Source organism: Budorcas taxicolor, chromosome 11 (assembly GCF_023091745.1).
Source record: "Budorcas taxicolor isolate Tak-1 chromosome 11, Takin1.1, whole genome shotgun sequence".
NCBI classification, from domain to species: Eukaryota; Metazoa; Chordata; class Mammalia; order Artiodactyla; family Bovidae; genus Budorcas; species Budorcas taxicolor.
Window position 1 is genome coordinate 48,648,374 of NC_068920.1, and position 20,254 is coordinate 48,668,627.

At 55.5% G+C, this 20,254-nt stretch overlaps 1 protein-coding gene across 2 annotated transcripts; it reads left to right on the forward strand.

Annotated features, from left to right (window-relative positions):
- Positions 1–1,586: 1,586 nt before the first annotated feature.
- On the forward strand, positions 1,587–18,448 carry MTCH1 (mitochondrial carrier 1). Of its 2 annotated transcripts, none has more exons than XM_052647674.1 (12): positions 1,587–1,917; positions 5,727–5,811; positions 8,801–8,907; positions 9,308–9,385; positions 9,655–9,712; positions 10,019–10,070; positions 11,504–11,563; positions 14,004–14,148; positions 16,056–16,103; positions 16,288–16,355; positions 16,581–16,656; positions 17,609–18,448. In XM_052647674.1, the coding sequence occupies exons 1-12, from the start codon at positions 1,597–1,599 to the stop codon at positions 17,678–17,680; spliced, it is 1,170 nt and encodes a 389-aa protein (XP_052503634.1). In that variant the 5' UTR covers positions 1,587–1,596; the 3' UTR covers positions 17,681–18,448. The 2 variants fall into 2 exon arrangements, with proteins under 2 accessions (XP_052503634.1, XP_052503635.1); XM_052647675.1 differs by having other exon boundaries at positions 14,004–14,097.
- The last annotated feature ends 1,806 nt before the right edge of the window (positions 18,449–20,254 follow it).

Here is a 20,254-nt window from a genome sequence, read left to right on the forward strand (position 1 = left end):
GTGACTACCCAAGGCAGATAAAAGGCTAATGGCCTTTCCTGTCAGAAAGGAAGGAAAAACCAAGAATTGGAGAAACATGGAGAGGAAAAGCCCAAAGGAGGAGAAGATTTGTGTGAGGAAGTTTCAGAAGGAAGGTGAAGGGTTCCTTCTAAAAAAGGAAGGAAACCCCCCTTCTGGGTGTAGTTAGTAAGGCACCGTAACGTTAAATGAAGCTGACTTTAAGGTTCCTGTTAAAAAAGTTAAATCAGAAACCAGGCCAAAGGAAGTCTTTTGAAGTGCTCCTGGGGGTGGGAGGTAGGTTCGATGTCACTGTAACCTGAGAGGACGAGGAGGCTTTACAGCGATTCAGACCAGAGCAAGCCTGGGCTGAAGACGTCAGCGTGGAGAGAGCAATGAGGGAGGCATCCTGACAGGATTGGGACGTGGAAAGTGTATGGAGAATTTACGGTCAGGAGTAGCCAGCGGAAATGTGGCTTTTTAGAGGGCAGGAAGGGAGTCAGGAAGGGCAGATTCCAGGAAACCCGGACTAAGAGTTCAGAAGGCAGACTTTTCTCAAGAACTTTCTCACAACGAAGACAGGATAAGTACAAAGGGATCAGGTCACCCATTGCTGTGTCCCTGCCGACTCTAGGATCCTGGATTTCTTTCCTTTTAAACAGAAGCTTTTTTTGAGCACCCCCACAACTAGCAGGTTCTACGTGTTGCTGCAGAGAGCACTTACAAACATGAACAGGGCACTTGGAATAAATACCTTCCTCACAGGACTGTCAAGAGGCTCAGACTGGAGTCAACTTGTTCAAAGCACTTTAAAAAGTGGCACAAATAAGTACGATTTAAGAGTCACCTATTACTTGTTTTTATCAACTAAAGGTGAGACTATCGGCTCCTAGGAGAATGCTTGCAGGTGCTCACACTTAAGGACTAATTAAAACCTTCCTACCCAACAAAGGAAATTCCACGTACTCTAGCGCAGAATACACAGTATAACCGCGAACTCGAAGACAGGTTGACGAAGGCTCAGCTGCCAAGGAGAAAGATCACAACCGCCGAGGGGGCAACTGGGTCTGGACGAGCGAGGAGGGCAGCGGGGTGTGACAAGTCTGAGGAGAGCGAAGGGACTCTGCCTGCCACAGGAGTCCTCGAAGGCCGCGGGGCCCGGGATGCGGGCCGCAAAGGGGCGGGCCCAGAACCGCGGAGAAGACTCCTGAAGCCAGGGATGGCGGGAGCTTGGAAGCGCCTCAGACCATATTGGGGGAGCCTGGCTTCCAGAACCGCCAAGCCCCGCCCCCGCCGCTCTGGGGGCGCGCCCAGGCCTGCGGCGGCCTTCACAGTCTCCGAGGCCACGGCCCCGGCCGTCCGCGACCACTGACCCCCAGCCCACGGCTCGGCGCTGAGCTAGGGCTCAACCCCGCCGGGTGTGTGTGTGTGTTGTTGGGGGGTGTCCCACATCCAGCGCCAACAGCCCCCGCGCCAGACTCCCGCGTGCCCCGCCCCCATGAGTGGTGCGGCCCGGGCCCGCCCCCTGACGCATGACGCAGAGGGGGCGTGGCACCCACCCCGTCACGTGACGGGGGAGTGACCTCGCCGCCCCGCGCAATGGGGGCTTCGGACCCGGAAGTGGCGTCCTGGGCTCCCGGCGGTGCCGCGGGGATGGCGGGAGCCGGAGCTGGAGCTGGAGCTCGCGGCGGGGCGGCGGCGGGGGTCGAGGCCCGGGCTCGCGACCCGCCGCCCGCACACCGCGCGCATCCGCGCCACCCTCGGCCGGCGGCGCAGCCCTCGGCCCGCAGGATGGACGGTGCGTCCGGGGGCTTGGGCTCTGGGGACAACGCCCCGACCACCGAGGCTCTTTTCGTGGCGCTTGGGGCAGGAGTGACGGCGCTCAGCCACCCGCTGCTCTACGTGAAGCTGCTCATCCAGGTGTGGGGGCCAGGGGTGCCACGGGGAGATAGGGGGCTGATATGAAGGTGACCGGCCAGGGTCTGGAGGGGGATGGGGGTGGGGGGGTGTCGAAGGCGAAGGATTTGAGGAGGGGGGCGGGGTGGTGCGCAGAAGCGGGAGAAGACTAAAGCGGTTAGGGTTTTAGGGATGCAGCGGGCATAGTTTGGGGATGCAGGAGACGAGTGCAAAAGGGTCAGCGACAATTTGGGAGAATATGGAAGGAATGAGGAATTTTGGGGTACAGGGGAGGGAGTATTGGAACGAAGAGATAAGTTTAGGAAATGAAAGAACGGAGGCAATGGACTTGGAGGGGAGGGGCGGCATTTTGGGGTGAAAGAAGCAACAGAATTGGGGGAGGGGTGGGAAGTTTTTGGCGATAGGGTGGAGAGGAGGATTGGGGGCCAAGGCACAGTATTCAGAAGATGAACACTTGTTTAGGGTGAAGGAGACCCAAAGCTCTGGATTTGATAGAAAAGGATTTAAAGCTATTTAGGAGGATGAGGGGGGCGCGGAACAAAGGACTGGGGTCATGGAAGAAAAGGGGGCATCGGCTTCTGGAGAGAAGGGGACAGAGGCACAGATTCAGTGTTGATGGAATTTGGCGAAGGCGAAGGAGCTAGCACAGGAAAGCTATCGGTTTACAGGAGATGGGGGCTCTGGATTTGATGGCGACGACAGATTTGATGGGAGGAGGGGACAGGATGACGTGCTTTGGAGGAGGGGAGCAGATAGGGAGACGCGGTGGGGGGAGGAGTAGTGGCGATCCGTCTGGAAAGGGGAGCGAGGCGGAGGCTTTTGGTGGGGGGAGGGATGACGCATTTGCAGAACATGGAAGTCACGGTTGGGGGCTGGAGTGGTCTGGGCGTATTGGAATTGGCCAGCGGGGCCAGTTGGGAACACAAGGTGGGAGGGTATATAGGGACTGGCTTCGACTGAGGCCAAGGTAGTCTGTCTCTGCAGTCGAGGCATGCAGGGGCACTGGGCGCTTTTGATCGGACCGGCAGTGCCTTTACAGATGAACTGGGCTGCTTGAGAAAGGGAGAGATGGAGCTGGAAGGGGGCGGGGTGCAGGGGGGCGAGGGAGTGCCTTTGGCAAAATTAGGTGGGCGTGACCGAAAGGAGCGCAGCCTAGATGGGGTGGTTCAGGCCTGGACTGTTATCTGAAGATTCAGCCTAGAATTTTTAGCTAAGAAGCAGGAGGGGTTAAAAATTGAGATGGAAACCTAACCAAATCTTGAGGTTTGAGTTGAGTTGAGGCAAATGGGTATCAGATTTACTGTCCTAATAATGGACTAAGAGTGGGAGATACAGTTGGAAAGAGAGGGACTTGAGAACAGGAGTAATTGAAATCTGGGGTCTGAGGAACGCGGGCCAGTGGATTTTGGAGTGCGACAAGGAATATGACAAAGAATGAGGACATTTCAGTCTTGGAAGTAACTGACAGGGTAAAGGTTGAGACTGGTGTCTGGTTGTGATTTGGGAGTAAGGGCTGCTTTTCTTATAAAAATTCAGGTTGTATTTTCACCAGTAGAGATCACAGGTTTCAGAGAGAAACTGAGGCTTTGGAACCGGTGGTACCTGAGATGAGAAGCAAGGATGATGGAATGAGATTGGGCAAGAACTGCAACTTCAGGGTGGCCAGTAGGAGTGTCTGTGGAGTGGGGGCTGCTGGAGTACGAGGAATTGGGCAGAGCTCTCCATGAGAAGGAAACTGGAAGTGGCTCCATCATTGGGACCTTGGTAGGAGAAGGTTCTCCCTTCTCTCTTGCAGGAGAAGAAAATTGAAATAAAGGTCACTAGGAAAAGCAGTTGAGGAATGAGAGCGAATGGGGAATGAGGGAGAACAGGGAGTTGGGGAATGAGGGAGTCGAGAGGGTGAGACAGTCTGGACAGTGGGTGGTAAGGGTGAGTGAGCCCAGCTGGGGTGACTGAGGTGGTCTGTCCTGTTTGAACGCAGCTGGTGCTGAGTGTAACATATTTGAGGGTGAAATCTTAAATGGATGTAGTTTGGGAATTAGAGATAACATTTTGCAAAAAGGTAGATTCCAGTTTGGGATTGGAGTGGCAGATTTGGGGGTTGTCCCAGAAAAATGAGTAACGGTAGAGAATCTGCCTGCAATGTGGGAGATCTTGGTTCAATCCCGGGTCGGGAAGGTCCCACATGCCTTGGGGCAGCTAACCCTGTGCGCCTCAGGCACCGAAGCCCAAGCACCCTGGAGCCCATGCAGCAGGAGACGCCACTGCAGTGAGAAGCCTGAGCGCTGCTACTAACCCCCTCTCCCTGCAACTGGAGGAACCCCGCTGGCCGCAGCGAAAACCCAAAAACTTTGAGAGGGAAGGGAATAGGGGTGAGATAGGATCAGCAGGCCTTCGATAACACAGGTAGAAGTTAAGAAAATAGACTCCACAGATTTGGGAGCTATGGGAATATGGATGAAGGGACTGAGCAGGTTTAAGGGTGAAATCACATCAATGGGGTTCCCCAGTTGTGGTGACTGGAGTGGATGAGGCAGCAAAAGGACAGTGGCTCAGACTTGGAGTTGAGGGTATAAAGAAATACAGCCTATATAAGAAAACAAAATCAGAACAAACCTAACCTCAGAACCTTCAAGCTTTTAGCCCCAAAGGGGAAAGGTCTGGAAGGGGGAGGGTTCACTGCTTAGGTCGCCTGGCCCAGCCCTTCCCTTCAGCTCCCCTGGGCTTGATTTTTTTCTTGTAAGAAGTTCTCCGTCCTGGAGGGAGTTTCTTAAGTCATAATCAGTAATCTGTCATGCGGCTCAGAATCCCATCTGCAGGGGACAACCTCAAACACTTCCAGAAACACTTGACTGAGGTGAAGAAGCAAAAACATTAAGCCCAGAAGCTGGAAGCATGCATAGTTCCACTGATATGGCTGTTTTTGCTCTCTTTCACATCCTAATGGAGCTCCTCTGATTCATCTGGGCAGCTCTGAAGTCCCCTGCCAGGGAGGGGCCCTCTCACACCCCACTGAGATGCTGGTCTCCTGGACACCTTGCCTCTAGCCAGGCAGTGGAGAATCCTCCCATTAATCAGCAGTATAACAAATGGCCTCACCCCTCAGGAGAACCCCTCTCCTCCTTACAGAGGTTGGGGTGGCTTGGTCCTTCACTCACCCATGACTTTAGCAGACACCTTAATTATAATCATCATCTATACAGCAAGGATTATAACTCTACAGAAATGAGGGGGTCATTCTGTCCCAGGGATGTGGGGTGATCAAGGTTAGATCACCGGTGAGAAATTGTTTGAGGTGACAGTGTGCTCTGCTGGGGAGTGCGAGGGGACGTATCTGTGATGTCTGCAGGGGGTGCAGGAGCCTTCTGAAGTTTGGGGCTGAGATCTGGGTGTGATGGGTTTTGGTGTTGCCGCCTTGGAACTGAGACTGGAGTGACGTTTTTACCCTAGAGATGAGAATTAACTGAGATTTTTTCCTGAGATAAGCATGGGGTTTGAAGTACCTGAACGTGGGGTGAGGGGGAGAGTCCCTGCACTGGAAATACCCGGAGTTGGGAGGTCATAACGTTGGGGGATGGGCGGCTTGGATTGTGGTGAGTGTGATATCTGGAACTGGACGCTTCTGTGCCTCAAGCGATTTCATGATGCTGATAACAGACAGCAATGAAATTCCGGGTATGTTTTGACGGGGAAAGCGTCATCAGGAATAGCGCTGGACTCTGGGAGGAGAGTTTGAGGCCTGGGAAAGAGGAGAAGGGAGACCGAATCAGCAGGACAATCTGACTCTGCCTCTGTGTTTGTCGATTCTGAAGGTGGGCCATGAGCCGATGCCCCCCACCATTGGGACCAACGTGCTGGGGAGGAAGGTCCTCTACCTGCCGAGCTTCTTCACCTACGGTGAGTGTGCTCCCCAGGCAGGAAAGACCGCGCCCAGAGAGATGTGAAAGAAGTGTCAAGCAGGGAGCAGGCCCAGCTAGGCCCGGGGAACATGGGGGTGCTGCATGGGGTATCCAGTGGGGAACATGGGGGCCCACGTGGGTAGCCAGTGGGGAACATGGGGCCGCGTGGGGTACCCAGTGTCAGAACTGGCGTGGGAGTCGGGTCAGGGACAGCGGGGTGTAGGGGTGGGAGCCGATGATCAGCACGGCTGTGGGACAGTTCCTCTGCCTGGGCTGCCCGCGGTCAGTGGGAGAGTAGGCAGGTGCCCGAGGGCTGTCCGGGACAGAGGTTCCTGTCATCTCTGCCACCCCAGGCGGTGCCTGGGAGCGAGGGTGGCAGTGGTTTTCCTTTATTTCCCTCCTGAGCAGTCTGGCTGTCCTGTTACCAGTTCTTTGGCCTTCCTGCTCCTCCAGCAGAAGGCCTGTTGGCACCTCCTGGGTTCCTTTCCCGCCCTGTTCCCCAGGCAGGAGTGCCCTCTCACTCAAGCACCCCCATCCCCTGGGGTGGAACACTCAGGTGGGTCTCGGCTTCACCTCTGGCCCTGATGACCTGCTCGAGCTCTGGCCCTGCCCTCCTCGTCAGCTGCTGCCCACCCAGGCCCTTCATACAAGCACAGCAGCTCTGCCTGCCTGAGGGTCTCTCCATCGAGAAGCCCATCACGGTGGGTGGGGCTTGCCCGATGCCAGCAAAGCTTACCAGCTGCCCACACTGTTCGTCTCCAGGCCCACAGCCGGCCAGGACCATTTCACATCTGCCATCCCTGCCCGCCTCCCGAACTTTTTAAACGTGCCTTTGCTCTCATAGCCGGGCTGATCCCCACCTGCTCCATCCATCCCTGCTCATCTTATCTGTGTAGTCAGTCCAGAACAGTCCTCTGAAAAGCTTTCCTCCTGCTAAATAACTTAGGCCCTCGCTGCCGACCACCCCCCCCCCACCTTTTTTCCACGTCACGCACTCTTGGCAGAACCTCATGTCCCATTTCTCTTCCAGTTTGGCCACCTTATTGTTGAGTACAGTGTGGGCCAGGTGGAAGATGTCGTTTTGGGGGGAGAAGTCTGTTCATATTTGTTTCATTTAAAAATTGTCAGTGTCGGGGAGGAAGATGTCACAGGTTTAGGGAACCCCCCACCGCCCCCCCAACTGTCGCACAATGAAGCCAGTGTACACAGTGGACACTTGCCCTGTGGGAGGCCGGGTGGCAGGCTGCCAGCCCCGCGTCGCCGTCTCTCTGTACACGGCCGTGCCGGGCTCTAGGCCTAGAGAGATGGGGACCCAGACCATCTCTGTTGATGTCCCACAGTCATTCTTGAAAGGACACAGGGTGGAGGGTCTTGACAGTTATCTTATAGCCTCTTGTGAAGATGAGCCAAGTCCTGAGGTGCCTCCTGCCCTGTTTATATAAATGTGGTCTCAGTGCAGATGGTGGAAGCAGGCGCCCGATGGGCATTTCTGGACACCATACCTGCTCTCGAGTTGGGGAGGGGGCCCAGCTGTCTGGCTGTCTAGACACTGTTCGGACAAGATCTCTTCCTCCCCATCAAGGTGAAAAATGTGGCATTCTTCAGTCTTCTTCCGGGAAGGACCTCTTGGCGAGTTTTTTTGGGGACTACAGGGAAACCATGGAATGATGGAGCCCCCAGCCAGCCAGGGGGCCCATTGGTGGCGCAGAGGCCTCTCCAGGCACTTCTGCCTGCCCTTCTCTGCCCTGGTTCATAATTCTGCTCTGAGATGGGGGGAGGTAGGCATGCTCCCTCTTCTTCTGGCTCGGAAACTGGGTGGAAATAGAAAGAGGCTAAGTGTCCTCTCTTTCTGGAACTCACGCTCAGGCTTTATCCCACCAGCTCTCCTTCCGGCTGCTTGGAGCTCCCTTCCCCCAAAACAAACCTTCCTTCTGCCTGCTCCCTCCGCCAGAGCGTCCTCCCAGTGGCCCAGCCTCCTCTCTCCTCTTCCTCTCTTTCCAGCCCCACCCCTGGCTCTGGAAGCCAAACCAGCCGGTACCAGGTGCCCTGGGGCCGGGAAAGCCGGTGGAGCTGCCACACGGAATGGCAGACGCGGGGAGGGGAAGACAGGCACCTTTCTGGTTCCCGCCACTGTGCGGAGCTGGAGAGCCGAGGTCAGGGCTTTGAGGGGCTCTGTGTGAGGGACCATTCTGCTAGCTTCCAGGCACTCAGGTTTATAAAAATTTGTCTTGTCTCCTTGTTGAACATTGTCTGAAAGTTGATATTTAACGAAATAAAGCAACAAAAGGTTAAGAAAGTATCCATTTAGAGGCCCTTACGGAAAGCAATGGCTTAGATAGGGTCCAGCTTCCCTGACCACTTGTTTTTTTCTGTAGAGTAGTTCATTAGTGCCTCTATTTTAGTTTCTTCTCCACTGGTTTTACTCCCCTGCCCTGCCATCCCCCATGATTAATAAATGCCAGGAGGTGCCTGGTGGGGTCCTGGGTGCAGCACGTGACAAAGTGGGCATGTCCCTCTCCCTCTCGAGCCTTTCTCCCGGGACCCCTTCCTTTTCCTTTTCCCTCCCTTAGTCTGCAAACTTCATTGTTCCCTGGGGGCAGTCTTTTTCCTTTTTTTTTTCTTTTTTCCAGAGGAAAACATTTTTCATCAGCAACAGTTGGTTCCTAGGTTGTAGCACTGAAGCTGCCGAGTTGAAAACCTGTTGCTCAATTTGCCAAGATTTTTCAAAGCTAAAAAAAAAAACCTATGAACCTGTTTGTCCAAAAAAATATATATACGTTTTGAAGGTTTTGCAAAAGGAAATGGGCTAGAGAAGACGATTGGGAGTGGGGCCCAAGTGTTCCCAGGGGCGTGGCCAGTGCTCCCTCCCATGACGGAATCCGGCAGGTACTGAGGGACAAGGCCGCGCCTGTTCTGGGAGTGAAGTGTGACCCAGGAGTGGGTGCGCCGGGGCCAGGCATGACGCTGCCCCATCTGCTCTCCCGCAGCCAAGTACATCGTGCAGGTGGACGGGAAGATAGGGCTGTTCCGAGGCCTGAGCCCCCGGCTGATGTCCAACGCCCTCTCCACTGTGACCCGGGGCAGCATGAAGAAGGTGAGCCCGGGGTGAAGCCAGGACTGGCTGCCTGGCGCTTCCCGAGCTCCCGACCCCCCTGCAGGCCACTGTGGGCACCCGTCCTGCTTCTCAGTGCCTGGGTTGGTCGGGGCACCCTGCCCCCCCACAGCACCATAGCCAGACTCCAAGGCCAGGTGGTCCGGTGCTGAGTCCCCTCAATTGGAAACACTCCTGCTCCACGATGCACCCTGTGACACTCGACGGGAGCTTTCCCCACCAGCTCCAGCCCTGGGGGGGTTTCCCACGCTGGGCCCCGCTAACAGACATGGCCAGGAAAAGCAGCCGGAGCCGCGTCCTGCCCTCTGCGTCCCCTCCCAGTTCCATCTCAGAGGCATGCTCGCACTCTGCTTCTGAGCCGCCTCTGCTCTTTGCATCTCAGGTTTTCCCTCCAGATGAGATCGAGCAGGTTTCCAACAAGGATGACATGAAGACTTCTCTGAGGAAGGTGGTGAAGGAGGTGGGTACCCAGCTCCGGAGAAGAGCCTGATCATCATTTCTCACTGCCAAGTCAGGCCAGTCGGTGAAGAGTCACAGTTGGGGCCTCCTGCGTGCTCAGTGGGGGGCGGAGGGCAGGATTGTGCGGGTGAACCGGGGCCCGTCTGAGGTAGACTGACCCACGTGGGAGCCTCGGGATCCTGGTTTCTCCCCATTAAGTACTCATGGCTCCCCGGGAGCGTCAGTTCCGGAGACGGGCCAGGCTGAGTCCCCGCCTCTGCTCTCTTGCAGACCTCCTACGAGATGATGATGCAGTGCGTGTCGCGCATGCTGGCCCACCCCCTGCACGGTGAGCCGCCCCGCTGGAGACTGCATCCCAGCCGGGGGACAAGCCCTCGCGGATGGTAGACGGGGGGCAGTGGAGTGACTGGGATCGGCCGGGCGTCCAGTCCAGCGGAGTCGGGGCTCTTCCCAGGCAGCAGAAATGGGACGTGCTCACAGGGTGTCTCGTGATCGCAGGAATCCCAGAGGCCGCCTCCCCTCCTGGGCTCGGACACAGGCCCCGCGGCGCGGTGGCCACCATGCCGGGCACTGCAGCCGGGGAGTTGTGGCCTTTTGCCGTCGTGTCACCTGTGTGTGTTTCCTTTCTCCTCAGTCATCTCAATGCGCTGCATGGTCCAGTTTGTGGGACGGGAGGCCAAGTACAGGTGGGTAATGCTACTCAGGATGAGCAGGAGGGCCCTGTCACTACTCAGAGTCTGCCAGGACAGGCCAGACTGGGATCAGCTCCCGCCCCGTTTTCTGCCGTTTCTAACAGCTTCAGAGGAGTGGGCTAGTGACTTCCGTAGTCTTGAGTCCAGGGCGTCTTCTCCCTCACTCATCTAGGGCATCCCTGGATGAGCTTGGATGCCCTGCAGAGGCGGGGGTGGATTGGAGTCCACTTGATTAGGGGTCCCACCAGGGTTCCCTCCTGACCCCTGGGTCATGTCCTGACCCTGCCTCCAGCTGTTGCAGGAGCGGGCTTATAGTTGGTTCCCAGCTCTGCTAAGCCGCCATCCAGCCCGTGGGCTCAGGGCTTGTCCCTCCCATTGTTTACCTGCCTTGCCCGGCACTGGGTGCTCTGGGGTCATCCGTGTGTTGATCCCGCCCTTCCCTGGGGCACTTGTGCCTTCCCTCCTCTCTGGGTGCAGGACAGGAGGGGGTCCTGGAGACATAGGGCAGGAGTCATGCGCTTGTCACCCTCCCTCTCAGCTTCTTATTTCCTGGGTTCGGTGGTTGCCTGCAGCTGTCCCTGGGGCCACTGCCCCAGGAAGCTTGGCTGCCATGGTGCCTCCTTTTGAGTTCACCGGTGGGAAATTGGCCCATTTCCCCCAGTGGGCTCAGAACCCAGTGGGCTCAGAACCCAGTGGGCTGAGCACAAGTGGGGCCTGGCAGGGCTCTGGCTCCCCCCGCCTTTCACCTAGGCTACCCCAGGCCCCTCAGCTTTGCAGAGCCTCCCTGCATTGTCTGGGCCCCGGAGGTTGCAGGTGAGCCTCCTTTGCGTTTCACACCTAAGACGTCCCAGCCTGCCCTCTGATGGCTAAGAGGCTGCAGCGGGCGGGGCACATGTTCCCAGCTCCCTGCTGGGATAGGCCAGGTGTCTGTCTTTTCCCAGACTGGGCGATCTGGGCCGTCAGCTGCAGGGCCTTTTGCTGCAGGGCCCTCTATTCCTTCCCTGCCCTCTGGGAAGGAGCCTCTCTCCACTCGCCTCCTCTGTCTCTGTCAGGCACGCAGGTTCCAGAAGGTTGTTCAGCCAGAGCTGAGCACAAAAGCCTGCCAGGAGAAGGGCCCGTCGCCTTGTAGCAGCCCAGGCTGGAAGGTTCATTCCTACATTCCAGATCCACTCAAGATAGCCATAGAGAACTGGGGTTCTGCCCCCGGTGGGGTGGGTTTCTCAGTGAACTGTGTCGATGCCCCCCTCACCCCCAAACAAGGGCCGTGACCATCTCCACTTGGCTTCTGCCCGGTGACAGAGGATGTCCCCTCCCCATCCCAGCCAGGGCCGGATGGCTCTGAGCAGGGGTGGGGGGCTCCCCACCCGACCCGGGTGCGGGCTTCTCGCAGGCACCTGGTGACCTTGTGTTCCCCGTGTTCTCCACAGTGGCGTGTTGAGCTCCATTGGGAAGATTTTCAAAGAGGAGGGCCTGCTGGGATTCTTCGTGTACGTGAGTTTTATACTCCCTGTAACTGTCATGGAGCAGGGTCTACTAACAGGCGCGTTCTCAACCCTCAGGCCACGGCTGCTAGCCTCAGACTAACCGCCGCGCCTTGGCTCGGCCCGTAGAGCTCCACAGCGTGTGCGCTGTGGACCGGCAGAACCAGAGCTGCTCAGCCCCCTCCACGCCACGGCTCGCCCAGCAATAATACTGTCTGTCCAGCACACCGGGTGTGCGGGGACCATCCCCCCACTCCAACCCCACTGCCTCCGTCCGTCCGCTCCAGGGCTGGGGGGCAGGCACAAGGCTGGCCTTCAGGAGGTCTTCAGCTCGTCCATCGTCTTTGATTTCACTGCAGAAAAACAGCTGGAAGTCTGTGGCTTGGGCTGAAGGTCAAGCCCTGGGCAGCTCGTAAGCTGACTCCAGCTGATAAATGCTGTTTGACAAGGTAGTTCTTCATATTCAACATTTGGGCTTCCCAGGTGGTGCTAGTGGTAAAGAACTGGTCACCCGTCTGCCCATGCAGGAGATGTAAGAGACACAGGTTCGATCCCTGGGTTGGGAAGATCCCCTGGAGAAGGAAATGGCAACCCACTGTAATATTTTTGCCTGGGAAATCCCATGGACAGAGGAGCCTGGCGGGCTATATATAGTCCATGGGGTCGCAAAGAATCAGATACAACTGAAGTGACTTGACATTCAACATTCAGAATGCTTCGCATTATAGTCCCTGTTTCTGGCTTCTCTTCAAAAGATAAGACCTGGCTGTTCCAGGCCTGCGTTTCTGCAGAGCAGCTGTCGGCAGGGCACACCATCTCCTGAGGGTCCCAGACCCTCCACCCTACTTGGTGTCTTACACCCCCCTTGCTCCACCTCTAAAGAAAACTCACACTGTATAAAAAGACTGTCAACCACGAACAGAACCCAAAAGCCAGGCCTTACAGATACTTTTGTTTTTCTTTTTTTAGGTCTAGACACTGACATACATGCTGTCGCGAGCATAGTGTGCTAGACCTGGGGCTCTGTGTTAACTCACGTGGAGGTGTCATGTCGGCCAGGTGTTCTGCACATAGGCGTGTGTGCGTGTGTATGTAGTTCTCGGTAGGAGGTGAATTTGCCACAGGGGATGTAAGTAATGTCCGGAGACATCTTTTGGTTGTCACAACTGGGATCTAGTGGGTAGAGACGAGGGATGTTGCTAAACATCTCGAAATGCAGAGGTCGGCTCCCACGACAAAGAATTTACTCAGCCCTAAAGGTCGACAGTGCCAAGGCTGACAAACTTTGATTTATATACACATACTTATTCAAACATATGTTCATATCTATGTATATCTATACGTGTGTGTGTGTGTGTGTATGTGAATAAATATTTGCTTGTGTGACTAGTACTTCAGACCTTAAAACACTGCATATCATTGCCTCTGGTATTTTTCACTCTCACTGTATATACATTCTATTCTGATGTGTGAATAGGACTCCCACACAACAGCTGCTTACCCATTGGATTCTTTTTTTCTTTTGCATATTTGTAGAACATGATCTGTGTGCTCAGAAATCGCTGAGTGTATGTGTGAAAAGTCAGTCTGAACACAGATGGAACCAACAGGATTGGAAATTGCATTCATGAAGGTTCATTTTATTAATATCCCTCATATCATATTAATAGGTGTGTTATATATTTTTTTAAAACTTTTCAGATATTTTAAAATATTTTTAAAAATCAAAAAAATCCTAATTCTGCGTCCTCTCCCGAAGATACAGCCATTCTCCTGAAACTCTTTCCACATGAATTCATACCTAAACAAGCAACACATTTTTTTTAAAAAGGAAAAAGACCATGAGGATCACACAGGACCCACTGATACCAATCTGGCTTTTTGCCCTCAGCACTGTATCTTAGGAAAACTTCATGTTACTGTGTAGAGATGCTTATTCTAAAGGCCATCACTTTAAAAGGCAGCCCTCTTTACAGAAGCTTGTATGGAGAGTCTTTGGTGGAATGTTCCAGGGGTGAAGACAGACTCCTTGAGCAAAGTTTTAGGAGGGTTGATTAGGTAAATAGGCAAAAGGAAAATTGCCAAAGTGTAGGTACTCTCCTTATCTGCATTTGAAAATCCCAGATTTTGCAACATTCATGTCTTAAGGCCCAGCTTCCGTAGTTTGAAAACCACTTATGAGATCATAGGCTTAACTTGTGCTCTCAGATGTGGCATACAGCCCGCACCCCGCCACCCCACACCCTGTGAAGAAAGGAACACTGCCTTCCTGGTGCGGACAGCCGCTGGCCCACGTGGCCCCTGCAGCCTTCCTTCCTGAGGCGGTGCTGGTAGATAACACTGACATTTAGAGCTTGGAACATCCTTGCCTGCTTCCTGGGTGTGGAGCCCCCAGTAATTGCTCCCTTCCCTCTCCTGCTCATCTCTGCTCACCTTGTTTTTTTAGCGGCTTAATCCCTCACCTCCTGGGCGATGTGGTTTTCTTGTGGGGCTGTAACCTGCTGGCCCATTTCATCAATGCCTACCTGGTGGATGACAGCGTGAGTGACACCCCAGGGGGGCTGGGGAACGACCAGAATCCAGGTTCCCAGGTTGGTTGGAACAAGGACTTGTCCATCTTTCCATGTACTGCTGATGCCCAGGGTCTGGGGCAGACTTGAGGACTCTGGGATTCTGAGCACTGGGCCCTGGGGGCTGGAGAGGGTCCCTAGCGGGGAGGGGTCTGAGCAGAAGACGTCCGATGGTCCCTGAGTGAACTTTGTCTCTGAGGAGATGAGATCGCTAATGAGACCTACAGGGGTTCATGGGATGCCCATCCCTGGCAGCTTCACCGGTAACACGGATACGGACTTTATCCAAGGCTGGTTTGAGACAGTGACCCAACTAGGGGGTCCCTAGTAAGTCAGAAGATAGCTTTCACTTAGTGTTGTAGGCTTGTTCGGGCCCTTTTGTGAACAGTGACGTTTGATCCTGACAGCACCCCAGTTGTGAAAGAAGCAGAGTCAGGGTGACACTGTTTTACAGACAGATGAGCCCCAGAGATTGAAGGGCTGTCCTGAGGCCCTTGGCTGTGAGTCGGCAGTGCTGGGACTAGGTCTCCCTCCCTGGGCCCAGCTGAGGGTGCTTCAGTCAGCTAGGACACGTGCCGTGCAGGCATACCCTGCTCTTGTTAGCAGGAGTCTCCGTAACTAGGTGTGCACAGACCTCTCAGCTGGTTGAGTCTGGCATGGGGAAGCCTTGATCCTTCTAAAAAACACTGGTTAAGAAAGCTGGGGACTTGATAGGTTGACTAGTTCTGCCTGAACCAAGATATGAGTTGGGGGGCTGTGATGGGCTGGGGCTTCTGGTAGCCAGACATTCCAGGATCGCCTACCCTTAGAGGGTTGATGAGGGCCTGGGGACTTGTCTGCCAGAATTGCTTTGTTGGGGATTGGGGGCTCATTGTCTTGTGTCTGTGTCTGGGCCCCAGAACGGCAGTTCCGAGGTGAGGGTGGTCTGGGAAAGAGTCCATGGTGAGGAGTGCCTTGGGGCTCGCAGCTGGGGCAGAGGGAAATGGGCCATTTGAAGTGGGTAAGTGGAGTCTTACTGGCATTTTAACGCAAGCAAATTCCAGTCACGGTGATTAGCACACCCACGGCCCTGCCCTCCAGAGCATTGGGAGTGGGTGAGCTGGGACAGCTGGGTGGTTGGTGGGGGTTGTCCCCCAGCTGACGGCTTCCTCCAGTCCAGGTGGGCAGGTGTTTGACCAGGGGCTGCTGCACTTAACCTCAGACAGCAGCAGTCAGCACTTCACTGAAAGTATTTTTCGAGTGCTTCAGGCTAAAGTGAGGCTGCCGCTCAAGCAGAGGGCCCAGCAGACCTCTGCCCAGGTTTGCAGGGTGTCCATCTGGTGGGGCAGCCCCACAGGAGGCTAAGGGATAGGTCGTCACCCTTCCTGGTTTGGGGCTGTTTCATGGGTAAAGTTGAATTCAGGAGTTGGGCCTGAAGGGAGTGAGAGTTTGGGGAGGTAGGGGGCAGAAAACCCAGAGGTGCTCCTCACCTTTCACTGTGGGACCCAGGATTCTGTCTGAGTGGTTTAGATGGGCACATGGTTTTCCACTCAGTAAGCACTTACGTGTGCTGAGCCCTGGGCACTGATCAAACAAAGGTCCAGTCCTCAGGACTTACAGAGGCTGCAGCCCAGAAGTCCACTTTCTTGTTCTTCACCGCTCACCACCCCTGGTGGGGTCACAGAAGCCCTTTCAGTCAGGATATCCCAGTTCCGCCCCCCAGATGATCGCAGCTGACTCACAGATTGCAGGAGCTGCCAGCAGGCCCTGAAAGTGGGCACTGCATGTGCGGCAGGCATGTGAGGAGCTGAGTGCTAGTAGGGTGCAAGGCCAGCGTGGACGGCAAGGTGAAGGGAGCCGCAGAGCAGGCAGTGAGGAGGGGGCCTGCACATCAGAAGTCTGCTTCCCAAGCTCCCGAGCCAAACCCGTCTCCCTTTGTGTCTCTCCAGTTCAGCCAGGCGCTGGCCATCCGGAGCTACACCAAATTTGTGATGGGGGTAAGTCGGGCCCCGCATGGCCCTTTCCACGGTGCTGGGGGCCTGGGTGGGGCCTAGGAGGCCAGCTCCAGTGGTGGCTGGAGGCAGGCCTCAGTGAAGGCTGCTGGCATGGGGTGTGCCTGCCCCCTGAACTCAGGCTGGGGCAGCGGTGGGTGGGGTCGCTGACCCTCGGGTCTTCCTGCAGATCGCAGTGAGCATGCTGACCTACCCCTTCCTGCTGGTCGGCGATCTCATGGCTGTGAACAACTGCGGGTAGGTGTGTGCCCCTCCCCCAGGCACCCTGCCAGGGCTGCTGGGGGTACCTGGCTGAGCCCGCCCCCACCCCCCACCGCTGGCTGCCCACTGTGGCCTCGGCCCGCCTGGCACGCCGGCTTCCTCTGGGATTCGTCATACCCCTTTGGGAGGAGTATGTGGATGGTGGCAGCTCTAGCTCTTTCCGCCACCTTCTGGGTCTGACACGCTCTTCTTCCCGGGCAGGCTGCAGGCTGGGCTCCCTCCTTACTCCCCAGTATTCAAATCCTGGATCCACTGCTGGAAGTACCTGAGTGTGCAGGTAAGCACGCACTCCAGGGAGTTTTCTCCTCATTTCTCTACAACATTGATCAGAGAGAAAAGATTTTTGTATACTCTTCACTACATGGAAAGTTAAGGGCTTGTCATGGAATCCAAGGCTTTTAAAAGTAAACTTTACTCTATTTAGAAGGGGTTTGAGGTGCTTAGATCTGAATTTCTTTAAGAATTAAACGTCAGACTAGGTCTTTTCTTCACCTTTTAAAGACTCAGAACAAATAATGGGCAAGCCCACGGGGTAGGTGGTAAAGCCCAAGAACTCCTTGTAACCTTGAGTAACCTGGGCTGAAGACACCTGGCCTGTTGGAGGCCGGCCCCTCCTTCCCGCAGGACGCCCCGGGTGCCTAAGAGAGCCTGAGCTTGACGCTGGGCCACATGGTGAGCTTGGTGAGAGTGCCAGTCTTGAAGTTTTTGTGTTGCCCAGGCACACTGCTGCTGGCTGGAGCTCTGGGTCAAAGGTCCAGGTGGCTGGCCCAGGGCAGGTCCTTGGCTTCCCTGGCCCTGGTTGGCCTCAGTAGGATGAGGCAGGGGCCTGGGCAGGGGGAACCAGCACACTGACGGGCCTCCGGCTTGAGAAAAGGATGATGGATGGAAAGAAAGCAGGGAGGCGTGAGACAGACACAGGCCTTCAGCGACTCAGGTGGTTCCACGTGCATCGCAGCCTGTGTATGGGAGGAGCTCTAGGCCCCTTGGCTCTGATGCCAGAGAGCAGCGAGTGTCCTCCTCAGGAGCCCCGTCAACACTGGACACACCGTGCTTCAGCGCAGAGCAGATTCTGACATTCCCCCCGAGGAGTGCAAACCCAGACCGGCTGCCTCCAACCCCGGGGGCTCACAGCTGCCGGCCCTTTGTTGGTCACATGCTGGCCCAGCTCGGTGTGGGTTCAGGAGCCTGGCCTCCCCTCTCAACTGACCTGACTGCTCTTTCCAATCCAGGGCCAGCTCTTCCGAGGCTCCAGCCTGCTTTTCCGCCGCGTGTCATCAGGATCGTGCTTTGCCCTGGAGTAACCTGAATCACCTAAAACAAACAGCTAAACCAACCGTGCTGTCTCAGCCTGGCCACCGCGGGTGAGGCCTGATCATCTCGGGGCACCTGTCAGACAACCACCCCAGCATCACCTAGATGTGCTCTAGCACGGCTGGGCTCCAGTTACCATATTTCCCATGTGTCTGTCCAGAAGCAGGGGCTGGGTGGGGGTGAGGCTGCGTCCAGTGGGCTGGGCATTGTTGGACCTGGGGAAGGTGGGGTGGGGCTGGGGAATGGGCCCCCAATCCACTTACTCTGCAGATCTCCCGAGTCAGCCTCGTGCAGGGGGCTTGCGGAGGCCCACACTGGATGGGTACAGGCTCCTGAGGTCAGGTGGCATTGCCCCACTCACACCCCTCAATTCAACCCCAGCTCTCATCCCCGCAGCTCAGCTGGGAGCTTCGCACTCTTGCTTTGTAAATAGGGTGTGATCCCCTTTCGGGAGGCTGCCGTCACGTCCTGGCCTTGGCTAGGAGGCTGTCTTCTTTTTTCTCAACACTACTTGTCTGATTAAGGCAGCACCTTCTAAATGGGAAATCATGTGTCTGCTCAGAATGTGGTCCCCTCCCCGTCAAGTTAAAGGCTCGTCGATTTAATGGTGATGCCTCACGTGCAGGAAATGGTTATCTGTGCAATTGTGAACACCCAGATGTTACGCAGATCAGCGTCTCTAGTCGTATCCAGTTTAAAGTTCCTAATAAGATCTGACCCTTTCTCCCGCAAATAAATGCATCGGTGGTGATTTGGAACTTTGTGGAAAGTCTCTTATTTTCATGAGCTTAACTGTCTGCAGGGTGTTTCTCAATCCTTTGTGGTTGTATGAGAAGTGAAGTGAAAGTTGTGTCCAGCTCTTTGCAACCCCATGGACTATACAGTCTGTGGAATTCTCCAGGCCAGAATACTAGTGTGGGTAGCCGTTCCCTTCTCCAGGGGATCTTCCCAACCCAGGGGTTGAACCCAGGTCTCCCACACTGCAGGCATATTCTTTACCAGCTGAGCCACAAGGGAAGCCTGGTTATTATGAGAAGGGGCTGTAAAGTGACAGGGCTGGGGGCAGCTCGGCCTGGGCGTGCAAAGGGCCTGGGCTTGGCGTAGATCAGTGGGCGGGGGCAGGGGGAGGGTGGAGGCTCAGGTTGCTGGGCGGTTTTCTGAATTAGACAGGCCAGGATACCAGTTCACAGAGCAGCAGCTAGTGCATAGGCTTCTTCCCAGGGAGACAGGCCCTCGAAAAGTCCTCCCAGCTTCAGAAAATGTTCCATGCAGAAGTCCAGCTGTCCTCAGCACTGTTTGCAGATGATATTGTCGGGTTTTACCAAGTTGGTTGGGGTAGCAGTCACGTGGGCACAGCAGAAGGGGTAGGCGGCCCAGCTGCAGCACTGAGCTTGGCCTTCTCTAGAAAAGGCAAAGCTCCCTCCATTTGCTCCTGCCGAATACCAGGGCCTATAAACGGGCAAAACTTAAGATGGAACGTGCTGGTCCCTGGAGACTGTGGGCTTCCAGCTGAAAGGGTGGTAATACAAGTTGAGGACCAGCTGGGTTCCCCAGGTAGGTGTTCTCTGCCCTTGCTCCAGGGGAGCGGGCCTCGGGAGTTGGGGTTTGGGACTTAGGTCATGTTTCCCCACAGTGTGGCTGGGTCCTGCCCAGGGATGGCCCTGGGATGCCTTTGCCCTAGTTTACCTCACATATCCCTGTTCCCCAGGAACATGGGACCGTGCCTGTGCAGGTATCCTGTAAATGTACATTGGTGGGGGGTCACTAAGATCTCACACTCAAGCTCAGATAACCGAAGTGGCCGGGAGGGAAAGCAAATGGCAAGGCGAGTGGGCCAGGGCTCGCTGGCATGGATTATGTGGAGAAGGAAGACCCTTCAGAGGCTGGTCTGCCACACGGCACGTGGCCTTTCTCGAGCCCAGCGTGGCTTCCCCTGGCACTGACCACTGCCCGGGTAACTGTTCTTCCCGCTGCTCTGCCCTCAGGTCCTGTTCTTGGGTTAACTGCTCCCTGTGGGCCCCCAGATTCAAGAGTCAGAGCTGAGCTAGTCCTAAGAACCCCTCCCGCTGGCAGCTGCCTCCTCCCAGGTGTTTGGAGAAGCCACCAAGGTAAAGAGCCAGCCTGGGTGGGCCTGGCGAGTCGCTTTGAGGAGAGGCAGTGCTGTTCCCAGGTAATACCCCGGGATTTCTGAATTTCAGGCTCTCGACTACATTTCCCAGGTTATCTTTCACATCCGGAAATGGCAAGAGAATCGCCTTTGATACTCCATCTCAGTTTTTAGTTGAGCAATTGCTAACCATTTTCAGTTCAGTATTCAGGTGCATGTATTGGATATGTTAAATGCTCCCTTTGTTTCCTGGACCTTTCATTCTTTGAGAATTGAATCCTCCCCTGCCACCCGCTCCCCTAACCCACCATAGCACCTGGCATGTTTCTCCCAGTCCTGAAAACTAGAGTGACAAGGTCCTGATCTGAGAAAAGAGGGTGGATTGAACTGGGGTACGGGAGGGGTGGAGCTGTCTGCAAAAGGAGGGGTGACGGGAGTGGGAAGATCCTTGTGGACA

Excerpts from the sequence above, each read along its gene's own strand:
- MTCH1 (XM_052647674.1), top strand. The coding sequence starts at position 1,597 with ATGGGGGCTTCGGACCCGGAAGTGGCGTCCTGGGCTCCCGGCGGTGCC. Across the intron at positions 1,918-5,726 it reads ACGTGAAGCTGCTCATCCAG|GTGGGCCATGAGCCGATGCC; the intron begins GTGTGGGGGCCA and ends TCGATTCTGAAG. Across the intron at positions 8,908-9,307 it reads CCCGGGGCAGCATGAAGAAG|GTTTTCCCTCCAGATGAGAT; the intron begins GTGAGCCCGGGG and ends TTTGCATCTCAG.